This window comes from Danio rerio, chromosome 11 (assembly GCF_049306965.1).
Source record: "Danio rerio strain Tuebingen ecotype United States chromosome 11, GRCz12tu, whole genome shotgun sequence".
NCBI classification, from domain to species: Eukaryota; Metazoa; Chordata; class Actinopteri; order Cypriniformes; family Danionidae; genus Danio; species Danio rerio.
Genome location: NC_133186.1, coordinates 511,166 through 537,362, shown reverse-complemented (window position 1 = coordinate 537,362; position 26,197 = coordinate 511,166). Strand labels below are relative to the sequence as shown.

The 26,197-nt window shown below is 36.6% G+C and overlaps 3 protein-coding genes across 4 annotated transcripts in view; 2 read left to right on the top strand and 1 right to left on the bottom strand.

Moving 5' to 3' along the window:
• raf1b (Raf-1 proto-oncogene, serine/threonine kinase b) overlaps positions 1-12,371 on the bottom strand; it is a 52,527-nt gene extending 40,156 nt beyond the window's left edge. Inside the window, exon 1 of the mRNA XM_073915905.1 lies at positions 12,302-12,371. The gene's annotated coding sequence lies outside the window, so the exon portion shown is untranslated. The remainder of the gene's footprint in view (positions 1-12,301) is intronic.
• cnbpb (CCHC-type zinc finger, nucleic acid binding protein b) lies at positions 985-7,153 on the top strand. 2 transcript variants are annotated; one of them, NM_001326405.1, is made up of 5 exons: positions 985-1,093; positions 3,485-3,609; positions 3,694-3,759; positions 4,208-4,406; positions 6,006-7,153. In NM_001326405.1, the coding sequence occupies exons 2-5, from the start codon at positions 3,507-3,509 to the stop codon at positions 6,121-6,123; spliced, it is 486 nt and encodes a 161-aa protein (NP_001313334.1). In that variant the 5' UTR covers positions 985-1,093; positions 3,485-3,506; the 3' UTR covers positions 6,124-7,153. The 2 variants fall into 2 exon arrangements, with proteins under 2 accessions (NP_001313334.1, XP_073771641.1); XM_073915540.1 differs by having other exon boundaries at positions 1,043-1,446; positions 6,006-7,140.
• isy1 (ISY1 splicing factor homolog) lies at positions 12,206-24,305 on the top strand. Its single transcript, NM_001083563.2, has 11 exons — positions 12,206-12,454; positions 13,886-13,908; positions 13,995-14,046; positions 14,762-14,827; positions 16,147-16,189; positions 16,294-16,406; positions 16,721-16,838; positions 18,099-18,221; positions 21,732-21,850; positions 21,937-22,026; positions 22,395-24,305. The coding sequence occupies exons 1-11, from the start codon at positions 12,452-12,454 to the stop codon at positions 22,500-22,502; spliced, it is 858 nt and encodes a 285-aa protein (NP_001077032.1). The 5' UTR covers positions 12,206-12,451; the 3' UTR covers positions 22,503-24,305.
• The last annotated feature ends 1,892 nt before the right edge of the window (positions 24,306-26,197 follow it).

Below are 26,197 nucleotides of genomic sequence, written 5' to 3'. Positions count from 1 at the left end.
ACACACCCATGTTGAGTGATGAAGACAGATGCTCGGATAAATATGTTAGTTAGTTAGTTAGTTAGTTTGTTTGTTTGTTTGTTAGTTTGTTTGTTTGTTAGTTTGTTTGTTTGTTAGTTGGGTCAGCGTTTTCAGCAGTCGTGTGTGAAAATCCAGATGTATTATTTATACACAAAGTACAAGAAAATGCACATCAATAATTCATCTGAACAACACATAATGCAAACCTTTCTGTCTGTCTGACTGTCTGTCTATCCATCCGTCCGTCCATCCTTCCATCCATCTATCTATCTATCTATCTATCTATCTATCTATCTATCTATCTATCTATCTATCTATCTATCTATCTATCTATCTATCTATCTATCTATCTATCTATCTATCTATCTATCTATCTATCTGTCTGTCTGTCTGTCTGTCTGTCTGTCTGTCTGTCTGTCTGTCTGTCTGTCCGTCCGTCCGTCCGTCCGTCCGTCCGTCCATCCATCCATCTGTCTATCTGTCTATCTGTCTATCTGTCTATCTTTCTGTCTGTCTGTCTGTCTGTCCGTCCGTCCATCCATCCATCCATCCATCCATCCATCCATCTATCTATCTATCTATCTATCTATCTATCTATCTATCTATCTATCTATCTATCTATCTATCTATCTATCTATCTATCTATCTATGTCCGTCTGCCTGTTCATCTATCTTTTAGATCTCCCGCTTGTTGTTGGCATAAACTGCCTGTGTCTCCATATATAGTCCTCAGTGTGTGTGTGTGTGTGTGTGTGTGTGTGTGTGTGTGTGTGTGTGTGTGTGTGTGTGTGTGTGTGTGTGTGTGTGTGTGTGTGTGTGTGTGTGTGTGCTGCATCAGCTGGCCCTGTATGTCTCTGTGGTCTGCTGTGATGGATCACCGGAGCCTGTGTGCGGGAGCAGCGGGCCGTGCGCAGAGCAGTAGGCGGGGCAGGGGGAGGAGCTTGCCGTGCGCAGCGGTGGGCGGGTTAGCAAGTGGGAGGGGTCTGCCGTCAGCGTGCCGTGCGCAAACCGCGTGTGGCGCAGCGCAGAGAGGAGGAACCGAAAATAAACAGCAACGAGTCACGTCGCCGAGGTGAGTTCCCATAAAGGACGAAAATACGACATTTAACTCGATGCATGTGGCGCAGTGAGACCGTCGCGGGTCTGCAGAGCGGTTCCGCTGTCGTGCAGTGTGTTTTTCTGGCGGATCTTTGAGCTCGGAATGCACAGAAGTCTGATTTTCTGACGGCGCACTTTGGCCTACTGCGACAGGCTGCGCTGCGAGCGGGAAAGTCATGCCGTTCCGTCGAGCGATCGCACGGTTTTTTGAGCTTAGAGAAAGCAGAAGCGGCCCGAGCTCGAGCTCATGTTTGAAGGATAGATTTAATGTCTCCGCGGGACCGGATGGGGAGCGGGTCTGTGGGCTCCAGCGGGACGGGGGAGCGGGTGAGTGAACAGGCCAGAGTCAGCCCTGGAGACCTGCAGACCTCCAGTAGGTGTTGATGTTGTTTTCATATCTCTGATGCAGACGCGATCAGGGGACATTTACACGCACACACACACACACACACACACACACTGAACTGACTCGGTGTGTCGTGCCCTATATTTAATAGCTTTGTTTACGCAGCGCTCTCTCCTCAAATCATCCGTGATTCGTGGTTGTTTTGCGTATTTCTGATCGATAATCTTTGACGTTTCTATATTAATCGCGTGCTTAATATCCACCAAACACACTTGCGGGGATGTGCGATATTTCATGTTTTATTGATAAATGAAGCACGTGTTCAGCCTGAGCTAAAACAGTTGACAGTAGGAGCAAAGTCCGATTCTATTTTAGAGTCGAATGTGTTTGGTGAACTGACTGAATCAGTTCGAGCGGTTCTCGAGTCATCACCGCGAGCCGACTCTTCTACTGATGCATTTTATACACTGAGTGATGAGAGAAAATGTGTTTACACCGCAGTATTGTTAACAGTATAGGTGTTCTACCACAAACAGAGTGCTCTATTAGATCTGTTCTTATATATTTTTTATAATTAATTTATTTTAAAGCTAACACAAATAGTTTTATCTGAATGTTTTTACAGCTGTTCACTATGACATCATGCATCAAATCAGTATTGTTTAATGAGGGCATATTTACATAACACACACATGAAAATGTGCATTTGGCCCAATCATAATTTAAAAAATCAAAATAGGTTTCAAAATGCATTTGTTTTTAAAGAGATCTCGTTGTTGTCCATGTAAAAGCTGAAACCATCACACTCGCCTGTATTATGCATTATTTATATTATTTTGGTTTAACCTGATATGTACCCCGGTATGATATTTAGATTGCTTCTTAGGCATGCAAAACCTTTAAAAATGCAATATGAATACTTTAATAATATATTTTTATGTAAAAATCTGCCGATTTATTCATTAAAAACGTTTGTTTTTACCAGAAACACCTCCTTTTTATTTGTAATCTTTTTTTTTCAATAATGTTCTGGATAAACAGACAATAAACATAATAGACAGCATATCATAATAGATAAAAAAAAATACTGTTCAATTTATAAACAATATAATTATACCACCGTAACACATACAGGCTCCATAATATTGTAAATTAAGGCAATAAATTAATCATAAGATGATGTAATAATTTAAGATAAATGTAAATTATACTAAAACTCATTGAGCAAGATCATTAATAGATTTATTTTATGTCTCTAAATGCTGCCATCTTCTAGGTTGTCCAGAATCAGAAAGAGCTTCATTGGCATCTTTACACATACAAGGAGTTTGTTTTTTTTGTGAGGTTTTCACAGTGCAACAGAATGACAGTGACAGGGAAAAAAAACATAATAAAGGAATAAAAAATGTGATAAAAATATATACAATTTGACGATATTTACAATTTATATATTTACTGTACAATTAGAGTATATTGCTATATACAATACTGCATGCATGGCTATATTATTATGTGCAAATTGAAATGTTAACTATGCGTGGTGTTAAGTAAATGTGTGTATAAATAGTGTTTGTTCTATAATTTTTTATCAAGTATTTATGGGATGGTGTGTCAAATATGAATCCCAAAACTCTTAATAAGTCTATTTTAGAGCTGCACGATATTGGAAAAAACTGACATTGCAGTATTTTTCTGATACAACAACAGGTTTTTTTCTGGGAGTCTAGCAGTATTCAGGTACACAGACTGAGTAATCAAATGTAAAATAGCAGTGTTGTTTTCATTATGTGTTTATATGCTTAAGCATAATCAAACTTTAAGTTAAAAACATTATATTTTTTTGTGCATGAATGCTTTAAATGCTTACACAATCACAGGCCTTAAAAACACCAACATAACCAGCTCTGGTCAGCTGTAATCCTGCCTCAACATTGCAGATCCTGTGATGTGACTATTTCAGATGTGCATGTTGCGATATCAATGTTCAGTAAAGCTGAATTTTCTGCATTTTGTCTTCAGTTGTAGGGTGAAGTCTGAGGATATGAGCAGCAACGAGTGTTTTGGTTGTGGCCGTACGGGTCATTGGATCAAGAACTGTCCCAATGCTGGACGTGGACGTGGGAAGGGCCGCGGCAGAGGAAAAGGTGAGAGAGCGATTAAATGAATCGATCTGAAACCTGCTGCTTTGAGCTCTTTTACTGAGTGATGTTTCTGCTGTCGTTTCCCAGATCTTTTCTGCTATCGCTGTGGAGAACCAGGTCATGTTGCGAGAGATTGTGAGAGGACTGAAGATGGTGAGGAGATTTGCAAATATTTTTTTTTTGTTCTGAATGACGTTGTTTCCTATATTGAATGTTAGGGTTATATGAATATCAAATGAAGCAAAAAAACTAGTTGGTCATCGTTAGCTCATGTTAACTCCTGGTGCAATAACTAATGTTAACAAACATGGCTTTAAATTTTAATAATGCATTTGTTAATGCTGAAATTTGAATGATGAATGCCGTACAAGTGTCCTTCGTTATAAGGTCATGTTAGTTCACACATTAATCAAACCTTATTGTAAAGGGACCAGATATTTTATATTTGTCTTTATATTGCACTTTTGAAATGAACCAATACAGCGTATGTCACTGCATATATATATATATATATATATATATATATATATAAATATAAATAATGTTTTGGCAGTTTTTCTGCTGTAAGAGTTGTTAATGAGTTGATGCACTGTGTTTGCAGCGTGCTACAACTGCGGCAGAGGCGGCCACATCTCCAGGGACTGCAAGGAGCCCAAGAAGGAGCGCGAGCAGGTGTGCTATAACTGCGGTAAAGCCGGACACATGGCGCGCGACTGCGACCACGCCAATGAGCAAAAGTGCTACTCCTGCGGCGGATTCGGACACATCCAGAAGGGCTGCGAAAAAGTCAAGTGCTACAGGTGAGGGACAGAACCAAGCAGGCATCGCTGTAGCTCGGAGACCAAGTCCAAGTGGGAGGGATTACAGCATGCATAGGCGGGGTTTAGGGTTGGTCTAGACATTAATGAAACACAATAGGTTGGAGCTAGCTCCGACCCCGTTTATACTATTCTTGACAGATCTGGGGAGTAGTGGTTAATATATAATCTAGATTACATAATCTGATTCCAAAACCACTTTTATGAATTGATGGCTTTCAAGTGACGTCACTCCATTAAGAGAATGCCCCCTGGTGGATAAAACATTACTCTCTTCCACTGACGATGTATAGATTCATGTGGAGTGGAAGCGTCATTCTAGATAACAATCTATGGTACTAAAACATTCAGTATGTCTGTGTGCGTTTTATAGTTTCTACTAGCGATTTAATTGTGCGATTTCTCACACTCGTCGGCGCTACCAAGGCGACCAATCATAGAGCTTGCGCTATGCGTCGTTGCTACGTGTAGATACATATTTTTGTGAGGTGCGCGATGCTGGCGGCCACGACGAGGGCTATGCTTCCATGCGTAGGCTGCGCTGTAGCATATGCATGCGCTTGACGCAGAAGTATAAATCAACCTTTAGACTATACTACCTGAAAATATGTGCAAACAAATAAGGTACACAAAAGTAATCCAGAAGTACTCAGATTAAGTTAGAATAAATGCGAACAATTGTAATACTGGCATCACATTTCGTAATCTGTGACTGATTACAGTTTATAAAAAATCTGTGGATGAGGCTGATGTTTGTGTTTTCTTTTTTTATTATTATTATATAAACATTGTATATGTTCATTGTTTATGTTTTTTATGTTCAGTATCTGTGTGAAATCACAGATTACGAAAGTAATCTAAGGGTGCACTCACATTAGGCATTCTGAACCATGCCCGGGCGTGTTTCCTAGTTCGTTTGTCAAGTGTGAGTGCTCTGAATCGGGCCCAGGCGTTGTATAGTTGGCCAGCCCTGGCCCAGTAGGCAGGTGTGCCAGAGCTTGGTTCAGTTGGGCTTTGGCACAGTACACTTGTAGTGTGAGTGCAAAGCGTGCCTGAGCCTAAAACTGAAGATGAGACAACACTTTTAAGAGACTGTTTGATGTGGATTTATTAATAATCCTTACTGTTTAATGAACACAAGCTGTCATAGTTTATTAAAGACACAAACAATGAGGGCTGTATGACAGCTGCACCTTCAGCAAACCTCCTAATACCTGCAGCACCACGATTTTATGAAACTTTGAGTGTCAAAAGTGCTGGATCTGTTCAGCTAAATATTTAACTCCATCTCACTGCATCCCAAACGACTTAAAATAATACAACTAAAGCAATCTCCACTGTGCTGTCTCCTGTTAAACTGAACAGTCGCATCATTGGTGATGCATGCGTGCTCTGGCTCGGCAGATAAAAATGCAGTGTGAGTGCAGGGGAGGGGGATAATCGCACCCGGACATGGTTAAGGATAACCCTGCTTGGTGTGAGTACACCCTCAATGTAATCCAGGAGTATAGATTATGAGATTGCATTGCTGGCTCCCCATCCTGTCATAGTTGCTGAATAATGTGTGTGTTTCCCCCTCAGGTGTGGAGAGATCGGTCACGTGGCTGTTCAGTGCAGCAAGGCCAGCGAAGTCAACTGCTACAACTGCGGCAAATCGGGCCACGTGGCGAAGGAGTGCACCATCGAGGCCACCGCTTAATCCCGCCGCCTCCTTCGCCCCTCCTTTTTCTGATTGATGGTTGTATTATTTTCTCTGAATCCTCTTCACTGGCCATCGGTTGGCAGATAGAGGCTATTCCCAGGCCAGTGAGCTCTTGACATGTAAAAGGAGGAAAGGGGTGGAAAAAAAACTTTCCACTTTCTGCATTTAATACAAAAAAATGTTTATGTTTAGTTTGGTAGAGGTGTTATGTATAATGCTTTGTTAAAGAACCCCCTTTCCATGCCACTGGTGAACAGGGATGTGTGAGATTGTGTTGAGTGGAAGAACGTTTGTTGGCTCGCGGATCGCGGCCTCGGAGAGATCGGGAAAAAAATATATAATAACATGGTCAAAAATAACCATACAGATCAGGGAAGCGCCGGCTTCCTCGATGATTTGCGTTTTTTTTTTTTTGTTGTTGTTTTCTCAATGAGACTGAGGTAGCCTATGAGTGATTGACCTGGAAGAGCAGCACAGGACACAAACGGTCGGGTCTGTCCAGGCCAAACCAGCAGTACGCAGCTATGTGGAGTGAAAACCGTAACGTGTAATATAAAGCAGACAACTTTATAGCATATTCTGGAAACCTTGTGTAAAACAGTTTCAGGAAACGAGTTCCTTTGTAAATCACGAGCTGTTTGATCATTCAGGATCGCTCGGCTGTGACGGCGAAAGAAAAATAAATAAATAAAGAAAAAGAAAAAAAAAACTAGTTCATGATCCCAAGCGATGCGGATGGAGGTCGTTCTACCCACGGTGAAAACTTCAGTAAAATAAAAACAAAAGAAGACAAAAAAAATAAAGTACAGATTTGGAGTTTAGAAGAAAGGGTGAATGTTTTCACAGAAATCAAAATGTTATTTTTGTACAATATCACGTAGACTACTCTAAAAATAAGGAGAAAAAAACTATCATTTGCTTGTACTCAGTTTTTAAGTCGGAAGGTAAATGCAACTAAAGTTCTAGGACATAGAAATGTAATTTTAAACTCAATAAATCTGGAGGAGGAAGGGGTGTCAAGACTGAAGCTTCTTTTCTGAGTGGTCTCCTTTTATTCTGTTCATCAGTCAATAGACGTGTATTGTTTTGGGCTTGGATTTGCAGTGCTGGATGCTTTAAGATAAATGAGCATGTTTTAATTTGGGGGGTGGGAAGTGGATGTTCTCTCATGATATATAATACATATTTTTAAAAATGTGAGCAGTCTGTGCCAATAGCCGGACCCTCCGGGATTTCACAATTCCATGATGGTTTAACGCAAAATCATGCAAATGCCACAAATTTCCTGCATATTTTTAGCAGTTGGGACACTGATCAAGCTCCTGCCGCACCACAAAGCACCATCTGCTTAGTTTTACTTTCAAAAACACAGTATTAATGAACAGAATGTGCTCGCCTGGTGTGCAAAGCCTCAAGTTGTTATTACTCTTCTCATCTGGTGTATGACCTGCGTCATGTAACATTCGCAATGCACATTCAAAGCCTGTTTTAACTAGAGCACATGAATTTATCACAATCTCATATTCTACATGTTGTATACCGGGATGGGCAGTGTTTATGAGAAGTATTTCAAACAATAAATGGTATTTTGCGATTTGTATTTGATAGAGTTGAAGAAAATGACTTAATATTGTGTATCATAATACTTAAGCTTCTTGTGTATTTGAAGTTTCAAAATTCTCTAAAATGCTTTGCAAGAAGTGTACAGTACATGAAGACATCTTAACCTCTTGAGTGTCTACGTACATTTAAATAGCTCTTAAGTGTCTGTTTAAAATACTTTAAATGTTTTATATTTTGTTACAGACATACAGAGTCATCCTGCAACTGTTTTGCAGCATATGAAATGTCCCAAACGCTATTTTTAACAGTCCAAAATGGGGAAAAAAAATGTTTTTACTCTCTGATAGTCAAAACAAGTATTTAAATTGCATATATGCATATATTGTTATATATGCATTAAAAACAATCAGGAAAAAGTGTTTTATGGAAATTCGGACTACGAGTCTACATATATGGACATAATTTTTTTCTAAAAGTACATCAAATCAAAAGATGATACTCAGATTTTTATTCTAATTAGGTTCCAATAAGCCCAAATAGCAAAGAGAAATTAAAATACAAGTAAACAGCTTGAGCCTTAAGAGGTTAAAATAACGCCTCTGATTGGTGCTTTCTCATGATTTGCTTGGGATCAGAACACCATGTGTTTTTAAGAGGGTGATGAAGGATTGGATGGATGGAAATTATGCTTAAAGAAAGTAACAGACAAAGGGTGATGGTATATTCAGGAGCACAACCAAAAATAGCTACTGCTGAGATCAGGAATATATAATGGCTACAGTGTACAATTCAGCATCTTTGCTTAAGTAATGAGATGGAATAGGGATGATGGGAGTTATACTGGGCACGCAATGCGTAAAAAACCCAATCAGCATATAGTACTGGCTCATTATCTGCATTAAATGATTTAAACCATATCATCTTCAAGACAGGACCTTCTGTATGACATTTGTGCAAACTCAAAGAGAAACACAAGTTACCTTTCGGTTACAAGTTCAACTCACTAAGCATTAGGCCACAACTTCCACTATAGCTGAAGGAAAATTAGTGGTGGTTATCAAACATTGTTTACCAAGCCAAGTTTAATAGTGAAGGGATTGATCTAATAGGCCAATTGATGGAAGGTTTGCAAAAGAAATGTCATGCTCCCTTTAAAAGTATTTTGTAGTATTTTTAAAATACAATATTTTATTTTGAGGCATTTCTGGCTGCTGTATTTTGTTTATTTTGATACATGTCAAATTTATGTATTTAATATTTTATTTAAAAGCACATTTCAATGTATTTTTGCCCATCCCTGGCTGTATATATGCATTCTGTTGTCATGCATGTAGAAGAAATGCTGTGAAATTTGCTGTCAGTTATGGCAAAACTCACCACATAATAATTTTAATCACAAAAAAATATATTTTTTTTCGATGCAACCCTGGGAGCACTTAATAGCTTAGTGGTTAAGTGCTCTGAGGTGCTTACTGTGACCTGAGTTTGAATCCCGGCTCAAGGGCTTTTTCCAATGCATCCTCTTTTTCTGCTCCTCGCACATTTCTGTCTCAGCTCTCCTCTATCCTGTCCAATGTAAAGGTTAAAAATTCTTTTAAAACAATTATTAACAAATCTAACAAGGCTGTTTTAAAAAAAATACACATGAAGGGTTTTCTTAACTATAGAATTACTGATATACATTTGAAAAGCTTACATTTGGGGGATAAATATTTTGATAAAAAAAAACATTACATTAGGTTAATAACAAACAAAAAAAGTTGGAGTTATAAAGGTGCATGTCTCTTGTTTTTGTACATATAAAATGTATATATATATATATATATATATATATATATATATATATATATATATATATATATATATATATATATATGTGTTTATTTATATATTTTTTTATTTATGTGTATATATATATATAGTTGATGATAAAATTCTGTGAAATTTTAATTCATGTTTTTTATTTCAGAAGTGCTTTTTTAACCAAGCAAGGAAATTGTTCCTATTATACTTTTATTCTGGAGAAAGTGTTTGGCTGAAAAAAAATCTCTGTTCAATATTATTAGCCCCCTTAAAAGCGATTCTTTTGACTGGCTACAGAACAAATCACTGTTCTTTATTGAATTGCCTAATTGTTAAACCTTTAAATATCACTTCAAGCTGAACAGTAATATACTGTATACCTCTTACATTTTTAAAATAGCTAGTAAAATGTTATGTGCTGTCATCATGGCAAAGGTAAAAGAAATTTGAACTGAAACTATTGAATGTAAAATTATTTACAAATAGTAATATATATATAAAATAACATTAACTTTTTAAATAATAATAAAAACAGCAGGTACTTTTTTTGTTATTCTTTTGCTAAAAGGGTCTTCATTCTGTTCTTGTGTTATGGAGGCAATAATGAGCATATTCCGGCATAAGATCAGTGCAAATGTACCTGCTTTTGTATTTGCACATAAAGCTGCATTAAACAGGCCAAAGAGCCCATTGAAAGCCGAGAGCCGATGCCAACTGAATTCCCCATTTAGTTCACTGCTATCTATTCAGAGAAGAGCGTAAGTTTATAGCTCTGCGCAACAGCTGGTCTGCAGGCCGACTGATGAACCCTAACTCCAGCAAGTCATTTCAGCTGTAAATTATTCAAACTATAAGCTGCACATTTGATGAGGCATTACTCAAATGCAGAAGTATGAGAGCTGAGATCGGACGTGTTGATTTAGATTATATACACTGAAACTTTATGTTTGGTGTGTTGAGGCCAGATGAGAGTAAAGGCAGAGGGTTTCTCAGATTACAGCAGATCAATATGCAGAGCTCCAGTGTAAGCGGACACCACTAGATTGTGTGTTTTTAGCTTTAGAGAGTTAAATGCTTATTCAGCGGGGTGTCGTATAATGCTTCAGCTCCTCACAGCTATAAACACCATAACAATATCTGGAGATTAGCGGTTTTCTGTATTTTGTGCTTCATGTTTTTATATTTCCCCATATATTATTTCTGCTTCCGAGTTGCATTATGGGATCTTGATCTTTTCTCCAACAACTTTTAACCTATAAAAGTGTGTGTTCTGCACATTAGTGTGCAGTGCTATTGTGTGTGTTGGTGTTGTATATTACGCTACAGAAACCTTGTAATAAACTGCAGCACGTTTACTGCTATTTTACATACTTATTTCTCTACATATTATTAATTCTTATATTATTTTAAACTACTAAAATGTCAATAAAAGTCACTTTGTTAAATTGTAGAGTTGAATTTTCTACATCCCATAATGCAATTCAATAATAAAAGGGAATTAAAACCTTATTTTGGTCAAAAGTCAGAATTAATCGCCCCTTTAAATTTTTGTTGATTTAAATATTTCCCAAATGATGTTGAGCAGATTCAGGAAATGTTCACAGTGTGTCTGATAATGTTTGTTCTTCTGGAGAAAGTCTTTTTTGTTTTATTTTGGCTAGAATAAAAGCAGTTCTTAATTTTTTAAACACCATTTTAAGGTCAATATTATTAGCCCCTTTAAGCTGTATTTTATCCTGACAAAAGTTTGCAGAAAGAGCAAAATATGTGCAGATCATCTGTTAGAAATCTGAGAAATCTTTAAAAATATGTGAAAATGCATATTAGTTATCAAACAACACCGCTAATCCAAAACCAACAACTTACCCTATATTTTCCAAGCTTGTCGGAAATATTTTGTTCTTAAAAGGCTACAAAACTCACACCACACTTTCACACCATCGCCTTTAGTTAAAAGAAAGAAAGAAATAAGACATTCATTTTTACTGTTCAGAATGATTTAATGAGCTTAAATGATAATTAGGATTATTGTAATATATATTTTTACTCCTGTTCTTAAAAGAAATCTGACAAAATATTCTAAATGCTTTTTTTACAAAAATATATTTTGTGTTCAAAGGGGGAAAAGTAGCTGTTTTCTACCCAGATATTAAAAAAGAGCATAATTTAGAGCAGTAATCACAATACTGTGATATATTTATCCAAGATTATCATACAGTCAGAATCTTATACCGGTCCATGCCTAGTTTAGTTAAATGAACACATTAGCTATAGTAGTGTTAATATACCATAGTCCTATAAATGCTCGGAAGTTTTCATTTACTTGAAACTGTTTGAACTATATTAAGGTAATTAATTAGGTCTTCAATCATTTGTGCTGTTGTGTGAACACTGCAAAAATAATCTGAATATTTTTAAAGCAGTCTGAAGGTTTAGATTATAAACTGAGCTCATGATGTCAATATTGTGCTTGTTTATGGTCATGATATACTTAATTATTGAATATTGATAGTGATTTAATGAGTTTAAATGATAATTAGAATTATTGTAATATATTTTTATAAGTATAAAATTAAAAAGATCAGACACAGATAAAATAACTCATCTTGTATAAGAATTGATGACATTAACGATCATTAGTGATTGACGGCTGAATGTGGAGGTGCAGTTGCGTCTCTCTCCGCTAGACGGTACATTTCACCTCGTGAAAAGCACTTTTACCGTCAGTTATGATCTCGCGGTCATGCCAGCATGTCTTTCAAAGCAGTGCTGTTTACATGTTATGAGTCTAATCAAAAAACCGACCTACCTGCGGTATATTCCTCAAATCCTCGATAGTTGTTTATTTCTGTCACGACTTGCCGCGCCGGAAGTTGTACAACGGATCACTGCGTCATACTCGTGCGTCGTGCGCGCTCAGCGTTGAGTTCACGCAGGATTGAAGATCTGAACTTCAAACATGGTAAAGAAACATTTTCCTGGCTTATTATTAATTTAATATCATACTAGATTATAGATAAAGCCAAACACGAATGTATCTGCTATAATGAGAGGCACAGCTTGAGAGAACAGTAACGCTAACGTCCAACGCTTACACAGAACTTGGTCAAACAACCAGATTGAGCCCTCATGATGTGTACAGATCCATTTATTATGTTAGGATTACAGGTTTATTTGCAGCTGAAGCGTTATTCTTGTGTAAAACAGTCATTAAACTTTTATTTTGTTGAATGTTGTGTTTGATCATGATCGAGTGAATATGGAAATTGTACACCAGACGTTAAAAACGTGTTTAACATGTTATTACTGCATTTATAACGCCTTAAATCACGTTTATAAAGTTAAGAATGACTTTAAAATGTGAAATTAGGCTTGAAACACAACAAAAGCAAAACAATAATGACAGAAAAGTCGTATTATATTATAGAATTTTAGAAAGTCGTATATAATATACACGCATAACCTGAGAATGACCTGTATTAAAGAAATTAATAAAATTTAAACTAAATTATTTAGATTTTTAAATTTAGTAATTGCATATTTATTAACATAATTCAATCCCAAATGTGTTTGAGATGTTCGGAGATGGACTGATACACAATACAAATGTGTTAAAAACAACAACACACACTTGGTGTATTGCTTTGCTGTATATCCATGTTCAGTCCAGAGCGTATGTCTCAAACTGGATTCCTGGAGGGCCGCAGCTCTGCACAGTTTTGCTCCAACCCTAATCAAACACAGCTGATCAACTAGTCAAGACTGCTAGAGACTAGTAAACAGCTGTGAGCTGGAGTTAACCTATGCAGAGCTGCGGCCCTCCTGGAATTAAGTTTGACACCACTGGTCTAAAGAAACGATTTATAGAAATTATATTGCAAAAGAATTATAAAGTACAATTGACAACACCGTCAGCTACAATACAATCACATGAGTAAATGTTAATAAATTTAATGAATGTGAGTGTTATTATTAGTTTAAAAAAACACACTTAATGAAATAATTATCATTTTTTAATTTTATTTAAACATGTCATTAGGCATTAATTAAGAAACTTTCAGCTAAGGTTAATCAACGCTTTTGTAGTTTTCATGGTGTTTAATTAAATTAACACGTTATCTATTGGAGTGGTAATGGATAATAGTCCTAAAATATCTATACGTTTTTCATTACGTGTAAATGTTTGAACTATATTAAGTTCATTAATTGGGTTCATTAATTGTGTGAACACTGCAAATAAAATCTGAATGGTTTTAAAAAGCAGTCTGAAGGTTTAGATTATAAACAGAGCTCATGATGTCAATGTTGTGCTAGTTTATCATCCTGATATATTGAATTATTGAATATCAGCATGCGTCTAGTCATACTGAACACACTCTTGTTTTATTTTCAGGCTCGAAATGCAGAAAAGGCCATGTAAGTGTCTTTAATCCTATTTCTGTCATATTCAGGCTGTGTGATCTGTAAAATCTTTCATTAACGCTCTTCTCTTCGTACTGCAGGACGGCCTTGGCCAGGTTTCGTCAAGCTCAGCTGGAGGAGGGAAAAGTGAAGGTTAGTCTGGACAGTGAACTGCAGTAACACGGATGTGATGAAATATAGCTCGAGTATATTTATATCTTATATACAGTTGAAGTCAAAATTATTCGCCCTCCTGTGAATTTTATTTATTTATTTTTAAATATTGATGATGTTGAACAGAATCAGGAGTATTTCCTTTAATATTTGTTCTTCTGGAGAAAGTCTTATTTGTTTTATTTCAGCTAGAATAAAGGCAGTTTTTAATAATTTTAAACCCATGTTAAGGTCAATATTATTCACCCCTTCAGCAATATTAGTGTTGGATTGTCTCCAGAACAAACCACTGTTATACAATGACTTGCCTAATTACCCTAACTTTACCGTAATTACCCTAGTGAAGCCTTTCACTTCAAGTGTCTTGAAGAATATCTAGTCTAATATTATGTGCTGTCATCCTGGCAAAGAGAAAATAAATCAACTATTAGAGATGAGTTATTAACACTATTATGTGCAGAAATGTGCTGAAGAAATCTGCTCTCCATTAAACAGAAATTGGGAAAAAATATTGATGTGGCTATTAATTCACACTTCAGCTGTATATTAATATTTTTAAATTTATATTATGATTATATCAATATAATCCTGACTCGACATTGCAGATGCTGTGATGTCAGTATTGCGGGTGCACACATTGCGATATCCATGCTGATATCATGCATTTACCTGATCTAATGTCGTACATCCACAGGAGAGACGACCTTACCTTGCCTCAGAGTGTAATGAGCTGCCCAAAGCAGAGAAGTGGAGAAGACAGGTCAGTCTCTGCAGGATGCTTTTCTGACAAATAATCAAGTCTGCATGGCATGGAGGTTGTGAAAGTTTGCTGTATTTTCCTCCTGCTTCATCTCAGCTTCTGGATCAAAAATAAATGTGGGCGGGGCTTCATTGTGTTTTGGGGAATTGTAGCGTTTTGTGCTTTGCTATTGGTGGATCTCTTATGAATGACAGGTTGGTCCTGCCCTCACGCCAGTAAAGTAGAGAATAAATAAATGACTCAATAATACCTCAAACATTTACATGCATTTCAACCTAAAGGGGCAGTTCACCCACAAATGAACATTCTGTTCTCACCCTTGAGCTGTTTGAAACCTTTTTGACTTTCTTTTTTTTCTATTAAACATATTTTGAAGATATTTTGAACAAAGCTGAAACCCGTAACTTCTATAGTATTTATTTTTTCTATTGTGGAGGTTATAAGTTTTCTGCTTTCTTTAAAATGTCTTCTTTAGTGTTCAGCTGGAGATGGAAACTCCTAAAGGTTTGGAACTATCTATTTACTATATACTATTTTGGTCAACTATCACTTTAAATCAGTTGCTATCTGTATTCTTGGTCATACACTATATAGGAACCTTAATGTTTGTGCTTTTTTAACCAATAAAGCAACTTATTTCTAAATACTTTTTATATAGATATTTTTATTTCTTATTTGTAGTTAAAACTGACAACAATGCACATATCGCACATGTAACGAAGGCCAGCTAGCGTGTGCTGTGCAGGTAAACCTCACTCCTCTGACCTCTAAAGCTGCTTTAGCGACAATCGCTAGAGGCCATGGTCTTTAGCCTCCTTGTTAGAGCAACTGACTGCCATGCGGAAGGTCGTCGGTTCGATCCCAGCTCGGAGCGGGCTGGGTGGCGTAGGACCGGCGGGGTTACATTGGTGCCATGACCTGGATGGTAGTGAGGCCTAGGGGGGTGAGTGTAACGGAAGCCACCTAGTAAGTGCTGTGCAGGTAAACCTCACTCCTCTGACCTCTGAAGATGCTCTAGTGACAGACAACAGAGGCAATGGTCTTTAGCCTCCTTGTTAGAGCAACCGACTCCCATGCGGAAGGTCACAGGTTCTATCCCAGCTCGGAGCAGGTTCGGTGACGTAGGACCGGCAGGGGTTACACGCATACATGATGTGTATACACAGTCAAGCCCAAAATTATTCATACCCCAATTTCTGTTGTGTTGATATGCATGATGTACCCTGAGCTCCTGTAAACCTTGTGTTTTTTGAGCACACTTGGCAAATGAAGCTCAATCTGACTTAGATATTTATGTTTTCCACTATTTTTCATTCTAGATCATCAGTGAGATTTCAAAGAAGGTTGCCCAGATTCAAAACGGTGAGAATCTGCAGAAAGAAACGCTGATTTACAATCAAAATACAAGCATAAATGTGCAGAACAAGTGCTATTTCCTATTTAAACTCTTGCTTTGTTTTGCTCAGCTGGTTTGGGTGAGTTTAAGATTCGTGATCTGAACGATGAGATCAACAAACTGCTCCGGGAGAAAGGGCACTGGGAAGTGCGCATCAAGGAGCTCGGAGGACCCGACTATAGGGTAAGAACACAAATGCTGCATTATAGGCATACCTGTAGAAATAGTGAAGAGAATTGGCTCCACATACAAACACAAAATACTAATGCATGCATGTGTAGACTAATGCATGCTGAACCAAAAGCCCTGCACTGAAAGCTGATAGTAAACTGGTGCACTTCTACTAATCAGAATTCTAGTAATCGCAAACTTACATTGTTTATCCGTTTATTATTATATAAATGAAAATCTTTGAAGCATTATTAATATTTAGTTTATGTCTTAAGGTAATGGCAGAGTTTCATACTTGACGGTATGTGTTTTTGTGTTTGTAATAGAGATTTGGGCCGAAGATGTTGGACCATGAGGGTAAAGAGGTTCCTGGAAACAGAGGATACAAGTATTTCGGCGCTGCCAAAGATTTACCTGGAGTTCGAGAGCTGTTCGAATCTGAGCGTGAGTTGATGCTAGCGCTGAACCATACTGGGGAAATGTGCAATCATTTCCCTAAAAATGTGATTAATATGATTGAATAGGCGGCACGGTGGCTCAGTGGTTAGCACTGTGGATTCACAGCAAGAAGGTCACTGGTTTGAACCCCGTGTTGGTGTGGGTTTCCTCCAGGTGCTCTGGTTTCCCCCACAGTCCAAACACATACGCTATAGGGGAATTGATTAACTAAATTGACTAGTGTATGAGTGTGTGTATAGGTGTTTTCCAGTATTGGGTTGCAGCTGGAAGGTAATCCGCTGTGTAAAACATATGCTGGAAAAGCTGGCGGTTCATTCCGCTGTGGTTAACCCAGATAAATCAGGTCCTAAGCTGAAGGAAAATGAATGAACATGATTAAATAAATGACTTTAAAACACAGCTCATACAAATAGAAAGTGTTTAGGGAAATGACTGCAAATTTTTCTGTATATATGTTTTTGAAAACATTTATTTAAAAATATTAAAATAAACAGATATTTTTCAGATCTAATTCATTTTAATTTAGACTTTAAAAACTGTCGAACTGCAAACATTTAGTGTTTAAAACACCAAGTAAAAACCCCAGCAAATATTCTAACTCTGATTGGCTGTTTTCCCATCGTCTTGACTCCGCCCATTGGTGTTTATTTTCAGCTTTAGGCTGCTTCAGCCAATAGCAGAACAGCACTACTGGCGAGGCAGGGCTAAAGATAGTAAGGGAAATTTAGATAAACAACCAACATAAAAGAAGTAAATAACGTTAGATTATCACACATGTCTGCAATATCTATATTGCATATAATGTTATAATCGCGATAACGATAATTTTTCGATTTATTGTGCCGCCCCAGTTAAAACTTTCTGCTAATATATAAAAGTAAATGTTTATGTCTCTTCTGCAAAGATCTGTGCACTGAGATTTTCTGAACTATGCATCAGAAAATAAAGACTTAATCCAGAATATTTCTAAACGAATCAGCTTTTGGAGTGAACAGCTTGAATGAATGATTGAATCACTTAGACTGCTTAAAATGACTGGTTCTGTAAAGGAGGCACATTTATCTTAATATTGATATATTGAAATATGTTCCACTGAATCAAATTTAAATGCAGTTTTTTTTAAAGTATCATGAAATATCGTATCGCTGGCTAAGAATATCGATACCATCTGATTTAGCTTCCACAATGAACTACAAATAACAGAGTTATTTTCTGATGTGTTCTTGTTGGATTTGTGGACCGCAGCTGTACCGCCACCCAGAAAGACACGAGCCGAGCTGATGAAGGACATCGATGCGGATTATTACGGTTACAGAGATGAAGATGACGGGGTTTTACTCCCACTGGAACAGGAATATGAGAAACAAGGTGAGCAAGCGTCTGATTCAACACTCTTAAATCACAGTTTGATCATGTTTATTGACATCATGGTTATTTTTAATTGTGAGATGCACCTATGCTGTAGGGCTGATGCTGAAGCATGAGAGGTTTACTTCACCCATAGTATAACTAATATATGAGAAGACTTCACAAATCCATACAATAACAAACTAAAACACAATAATACAACTCATAACCATGATAGAGAGATGCTGTAGAAGCTGAATCTTAATCCAGATCAGCGCATCCTAATCTGCATACTGTCTGTTCTATATAGTGTTAGAAAACAGAATTAGTGTGTCTGCAGTAGAGCATGAGAAATGCGTCCTGTCGTGTCTTCAGAAGAGCCGATCATCCACGAGGAAGCTGATTGGTTTATTCCTGCAGACACACGCAGCTCTGCATTAAGTGAATGTGGGCTCGGTACAGTTGTGCCATTGTGTGCTGCTGATTTCCCGACATGCGTTTCCATTTATCTGAATGCTGGATCATATGAAGCGTAACGCTGCACGCGTATTCCTGATAATTCATCTACACACACTGCTCATTATCTCCTTAAAACACACACTGATCCTCTGTTCCACACGCCAGACATGTCTGCTTTACAGTGCATGTACAGCGCTCTGCATAAATGAGTATGAATATAAAGTGATGACAGCTGATATGTTTTGCTGCATTTAAACGAACAGTTTTATTCATTTTCTTTTCGGCTTAGTCCCTTTATTAATCAGGGGTCGCCACAGCGGAATGAACCGCCAAAAATTCCAGTGTTATACGCAGCGGATGCCCTTCCAGCTGCAACCCATCACTGGGAAAATCAGTTTTATTAAACAGATAAATTCATTAAAATAAGAGTTGAACATCTTTAGGATGAGGAATATTTTACATTTCAATTCAAATGAGTGATTGCAGGAATATATATATTTAAACTACACTATTTTAAGTCATTTATTTTATGTTTCTCTTGATTTTTCATATTTATTACATTTTTATTTAATATTTTTCCCCAACATTTGCTTGTCAGGGTGTTTGTGAGGTCTTTAAAACTATTAAAAGTTGATGTATGAGAAAATTAATACCCTTAGAAAGTTTTATTTGCGTTTTTACAAGGTCTTAAATTTTGTTTAGGCATTGTCCAAAGTGTTTGACTCCACAAAAGCATACTTATATTTATTTTCCTTCTAACATTATGAACAGTGGCGACGCAGTGGCGCAGTAGGTAGTGCTGTCGCCTCACAGCAAGAAGGTCTCTGGTTCGAGCCTCGGCTGGGTCAGTTGGTGCTTCTGTGTAGAGTGTGCATGCTAAAGACATTCAGTACAGGTGAATTGGGTTGGCTAAATTGTCCGTAGTGAATGAGTGTGTATGGAAGTTTCCCAGAGATGGGTTGCAGCTGGAAGGGCATCCGCTGCGTAAAACTGGATAAGTTGGTGGGTTATTCAACACTTCTCGATTAATTCAGAGAAGTAGAGTAATAAAATACAAATATAATTTGCATTAATAATTACATTTTAGCTGGATTTTTAGACAAATGAGCATGCTTTAAAAAACAAATTAAGTCAGAAATGTATGAAATATGCTGTCATTATTTTTAAATGTTTTTGTTTTGACATGCATGTTATAGTTGTTATTCTTTAAGTTATGCATTTTTAATGAAGCTAAGAGGCGCTGCTTTAAAGAATCAAGAGTTTAATTTCTGTCATCCATGCATATAGGTTTATAGGGATTTTAAATAACATCAACTAATTAAATTATTTAGAGTAATTGAGTTACTTTTCAGACAGTAATTGAAACCGTTTACAAATTGTAATTTAGCCAACACTTTGCATGCATATGAATTATGTAAAAAAGAAACATGTTTATTCTAAGCTGCTTATTAAAATATATCACAGGATAGGTCATTATACTACAGCTTATTCTGTTTTAAGAATAGAGTCATAGTATAAAGATTTCAGATGACAATTGATGGGTATTTTAGGGACAAAAACTTAATATTGTAATTAACTTGTGATTATGTGCTTAGTATTTAATTAAATTATTTCTGATTTAAAAATACGCCTGTTAAGATATTTGGACTGCTAGATACACTCAATGGCATTTCAGTGGTTCCCTTTTGTAAATCTTTGCAAAAAATGCAAGATAGAGTTTATTTTTTTCTCAGACAAAGATTTCAAACTCAACAAGTTAACACAAATAAGTTATTATTTTATTCAGTCACTGTTATTTTGATGCTTAATATCATCTTTCTGTCTTAGACAAATCTTTAAAAAAAATCATGTTTTAGATCACTCTTATTTGTTTGAATCATTCATACATTCATTTTCTTTTCAGCTTAGTCCCTTTATTAATCTGGGTTTGCCACAGTGCTATGAACCGCCAACTTATCCAGCATGTTTTTATGCAGCGGATGCCCTTCCAGCTGCAACCCATCTCTGGGAATTTGTTTGAAAGCATTATTATAATTTGACAGAAGCTGTCTGTGAAATCATTGCTGTGTGTGGAAGTGTGCTGTAATTCAGGATGCATTGATGAATAGTGAGCGGAATAGAAAAGCATCAGTTTGAAGTGGAGATCTTTTGTAAAGTTCTAAATGCTTTACTGTCGCCATTGATCAGGTGAATGTGTGTGAGGAGTAAAAGTCTTAAATCTTACCTTAAACTCATTCATTCATTTTCTTGTCCCTTTATTAATCCGGGGTCGCCACAGCAGAATGAACCGCCAACTTATCCAGCAAGTTTTTACGCAGCGGATGCCCTTCCAGCTGCAACCCATCTCTGGGAAACATCCACACACACATTCACACACACACTCATACACCACAGACAATTTAGCCTACCCAATTCACCTGTACCGCATGTCTTTGGACTGTGGGGGAAACCCACACGAAGGCAGGGAGAACATGCAAACTCCACACAGAAACGCCAACTGAACCGAGGTTCGAATCAGTGACCCAGCGACCTTCTTGCTGTGAGGCGATAGCTCTACCTACTGCGCCACTGCCTCACCCTTACCTTAAACTGTTGAATGATAATGTCTCTGTCATGCTTCCTACAACACTACTTTCAGCAATGATAAGATCAGATCTGCTGCTTGATCATCAGAGGACACTAAAGACTCCAGTAATGAGGCTGACAATTCAGAAATACATACATTTTATATATGCAATCTAAAAGCGTGTTGATATTAGAGATCTACCTAAACTTGATCGGCTGAAATGTCATGCCATTTATGGACCCTCTATATGTGGCTTCAGTCATTGTTGGGGTGCTCTTTAAAATCTGGAAGCTTTAACAACTTCTATCAAAATATATACCGATATCGTTCAATATGGAAATTAGTCATCGAGATTGTATTTTTGCTACATCGCCCAGCCCTCAGTGGTATTAGGAAAGTGTCTGGTGTTTATTTTTACCAGGTGGTGTTCATGCCGTATTTTCTGTGCAGCTATAAACGTGTGATGCATCACGTATGAGTTCTCTGTGTATGTCTGAATCCTGCAGTGATGGCAGAGGCCGTGGAGAAGTGGAAAGCAGATAAAGAGGCTCGATTAGCCGTCGGTGGAGCCGTGAAAGACACTGAAGAGGAGGAGGAATATATTTACGCTGTCAGAGACGAGGAGGTGAGCGTCTCTCGAAGCCAGCAATGTCTGATCTCTGTAATGGCATATCTCTGATCACTTCTCTGATTGCTTGACATGTAAACCAGCGGTCTGATGATGAAACGGGAGATCAGATGGAGGGAGAGGATGGAGCGCAGTCCTTCATCTCTCATGTTCCTGTGCCCTCGCAGAAGGAGGTTTGTTTCACTTCCAGACACGGAGAAAACACAAACACTTTCATTTCGGCTCCGGTGATGTACAGTTGAAGTCAGAATTATTAAACCAACTTTTAATTTTTCCCCAATTTCTGTGTAAAGGAGAGCAGATTTCTCCAACTCATTTCTAATCATAACAGTGTTAATAACTCATCTCTTATAACTGATTTATTTACTCTTTGTCATGATGACGGTCAATAATATTAGACTAGATATTCTTCAAGACACTTCTATACAGCTTAAAGTGACATGTAAAGGCTAATACTTCTGACTTCAGCTGTATATCCTCTTTAATACTGAACCATGAGCGTCAGTAGCATGAGTTACAACGCAGTGTTGTTGTCTGGCAGATTGAGGAAGCGCTGGTGAGGAGGAAGAAGATGGAGCTGCTGCAGAAATACGCCAGCGAGAGTCTGATGGCACAGAGTCAAGAGGCCAAAGCTCTGCTGGGTTTATAGTGGACCAGCGTTTGGGTTTGACTGCTTCATATTCCAGTCTTGCATCTTAATGCGTCCAGATTCTTATGATTTCAGATGAGAACACATTAGCAGACTAATAACAGCGCTGATGCTGGAGTACGCTGAATGTGATTAAATGTGCTTGAAGATGCTTAAAGGGACAGTTCACCCAAACATTACAACATACTCACCGATTACTCATGTGGATGCAGACCTTTCTGTCTTCTGCTGAACACTAAAGAAGATATTCTGGAGGAAGGTAGAAGCATGTAACCATTGACTTCCATAGTAGGGAAAACTAATTCAGTGGAAGTCGAGGGTTTCCAGTATTACTTTTCTTTTTAAAATATATTTTAAAATAAACAATGCTGATAGACAGAAGGAGAATAACAAAATAAGACATACACAGTGAAGTGTTGGAGATAAACAAAATATTACAGACATACTAGTATACACACACTTTATTAGTGCATATAATAATGTAAAATGTTATATATAAGTAATATACTGACCTCTAAATGGTAAAATTAAAAAAGGGGGAAACAGTAATAATCAATAAATAGTTAATAGATGCAAATTTCTGCCTTTATTTTGGAAATTTCTGTGAAAATGTTTTGTGAAATTTCTTTTTTCCACTTCTGTGACTCGATCACTGTAAAGTCTTATATTGTGAAAGAGAGATCTGTTTATATTTGTAACAAGCACATACACCCATCCAGATTTCCAGCATGTTTCTAAATATCTTCTTTAATGTTCAACACAAGACTCATAAACGTTTGAAACCAGTAACAAGCTATAAATTATGACCGATTTTTCATCATTGGCTGAACTATTATCCAAAACTGAACATTTCCTCACAATTTCCTTAAACTTTTATTGAATTTCTTCCTTCTGTGGAACATGAAGCATGATGTTGTGGAGGAAAAGCAGCCATTAAAATCAATAGTAGGAACAAAACTGAATTCTATGGAAGTCAGTGGCTGCTCTTCCAGCATTCTTCAGGAGAAAGCAAAACTCAAACGGGTTTGGATCAAGCAGAGGATATAACGACAGAATTTAATTTTTGGTGAACTGTCCCTTTAATCTCCGGCTGTTGATCCTATAAATGTGTGTGTGTGTCAGTATCTGCCTCAAACACACCGTCAGATCTGTCTGTTAATGAACTGTTTCTGTATTTTGTGTTTGTTTGTGGTGGTGAACTGCATTATGGGATGTTGATCTCTGCGCTGTCCTCTTGTGATGTTGATAATTCAACTCTACAGTTTAACAAAGTGACTTTTACTGATTTTTTTGTCATTTAAAATAATATAATGTATAAGAATTAATATCTAGAGAAATAAGAAATAACAGAAAATGTTCTGCAGTTTAATGCAAGGCTTCTGTAGCGTAATATACAACACCAACACACACACACACTGGACACGTGCAGAACACACACTTTTACAGGTTGAGAGTTGTTGGAGGGAAGATCAAGATCCCATAATGCAACTCAAAAACATTAATAATATATATGGGGGAATATTAAAAACATGAAGCACAAAATGCAGAAAGTGTATTGATGGTTTTAGTGTCTGATTAGATCCCTCGTGTTTCAGTCAGTGTTATGGGCTGTACTGTCACAGTACCTGTCTCATGCTGATCATGCTGAATTGTGCGTTGCATTTGAAACTGGATGACTTGTAGTTGTTTTTGTTGTTGAAAATTAAGAAATCTTTATTTGTTCAACCGTCAAAAGTAAACATCTGTAAATATTTTGTACACTATTTTCACTTTTGGACAAGTAAAAATGCTTTTTTTACCAAACCATTTCTCTGTTCTTATCTGCTTCCTTTGCGAATGTATTGGGAATATTTGCACGCTGCTCAAAGGTTTAAACAAGCCAGTGATGAGGGACGGTTTGTTGCATGTGACCAGCCTGACGGAAATAAACCACAGTCACGTTTACAGCATCAGGAGGAAATCTAATATTCCTGTTCAGCGCAAACGCCTGCAGTATAATGCAGACCGATGCAGCAGAGAGTTTTCTGAATTATATCACTGGAATTTATATTACTTTAAGAGATGCCCTCATCTCACTGGCAGAGTCTGACAAAGTTTCTGTTCAAATGTAAATAAAAGCAGAGAATTATATTTTTCCTCTGTGATGCTGCTGGTAAATCATCTTATTATCTTTAGGGAGAAGCCTGGGTCATTATAGGTTAAAAAAACCTTGAATTAAAGTATTTTAAATTCAGATTTTGCCATGGGTATCAATATTTGGAGCTATATATACAGCTGAAGTCAGAATTATTAACCCCCTCTTTGTTTTCTATTTTAAATATTTCCTAAATGATGTTGAACAGATTCAGGAAATGTTCACAGTGTGTCTGATAATATTTGTTTTTCTGGAGAAAGTCTTATTTGTTTTATTTCGGCTAGAATAAAAGCAGTTTTTAATTCAATAAGCAATATAAAGTCAATATTATTAGCCCCTTTAAGCTATAATTTTTCGATAGTCTACAAAACAAACCATCGTAATACAATAACTTGCCTAATTACCCTAACCTGTGTAATTACCCTAATTACCCTAGTGAAGCCTTTAAATGTCACTTTAAGCTGTATAGAAGTGTCTTTAAGAATGTCTAGTCTAATATTATGTGCTGTCATGACAGAGAAAATAAATCTAATAAATAAGACAATAAAAAATAAACAATGGCTAATAATTCTGACCTTAACTGTATATATATATATATATTAAGAAATTTCACCCTCTCAATATATATATATATATATATATATATATATATATATATATATATATATATATATATATATATATATATATATATATATATAATCTTTGTATATTTAAAGGTTACAATAAAAAATGGTCATAAAAATAAAGATACTAATAAAAATTACATCTAAAAGCAGCACTTTACTGTAATATGTGCATAGTTAAAATATATTTCCCAAAAGGTCTTAAACCATAAACTTAAACTAATCAGACCTAAATTTAAAAAAGTAATAAGCGAATGAATGAATAAAGTACAGAAAGCCGAACATGAAACATAAGTACACGTTTGATGCGCTTGTGTAACTTTTGTATTGATCCTTAATCCTTGTTTTGTTCAAAGTACTTACATTTTTTTTTATTTCGGCTAGAATGAAAGCAGTTTTTAATTGTTTATAAACCCATTTTAAGCACAATATTATTCGCTTCTTCAGCAATATTAGTGTTCAATTGTCTCCAAAACAAACCACTGTTATACAATGACTTGCCTAATTACCCTAACTTTACCCTAATTACCCTAGTGAAGCCTTTACATGTCACTTTAAGCTGAACACTAGTGTCTTGAAGAATATCCGATCTAATAACATGTGCTGTCATCGTGACAAAGAGAACATAAATAAAAAAAAATGAGTTATTAAAAGTATTATGTTTAGAGATGAGTTGCAAAAATTGGGCAAATTTATATATAAATGTAGTGTAGTTATATTTAAATATAAAAATATATTTATTTTTAGCCTTACTGAATTATTAGCCCCTTATATGGCTAATAATTCTGATTTAAGACAAATATCTTTATTTTGGATGCGATTCAAAACTCGTATTTATTTGAAAGTATGAATGCTCCTTACAATGTTAATTGTTGCCTGTTTTGTGGTGCTCACTTTGCAAAAGTAAAATAAACAAACAAACCGGTGACGTCACT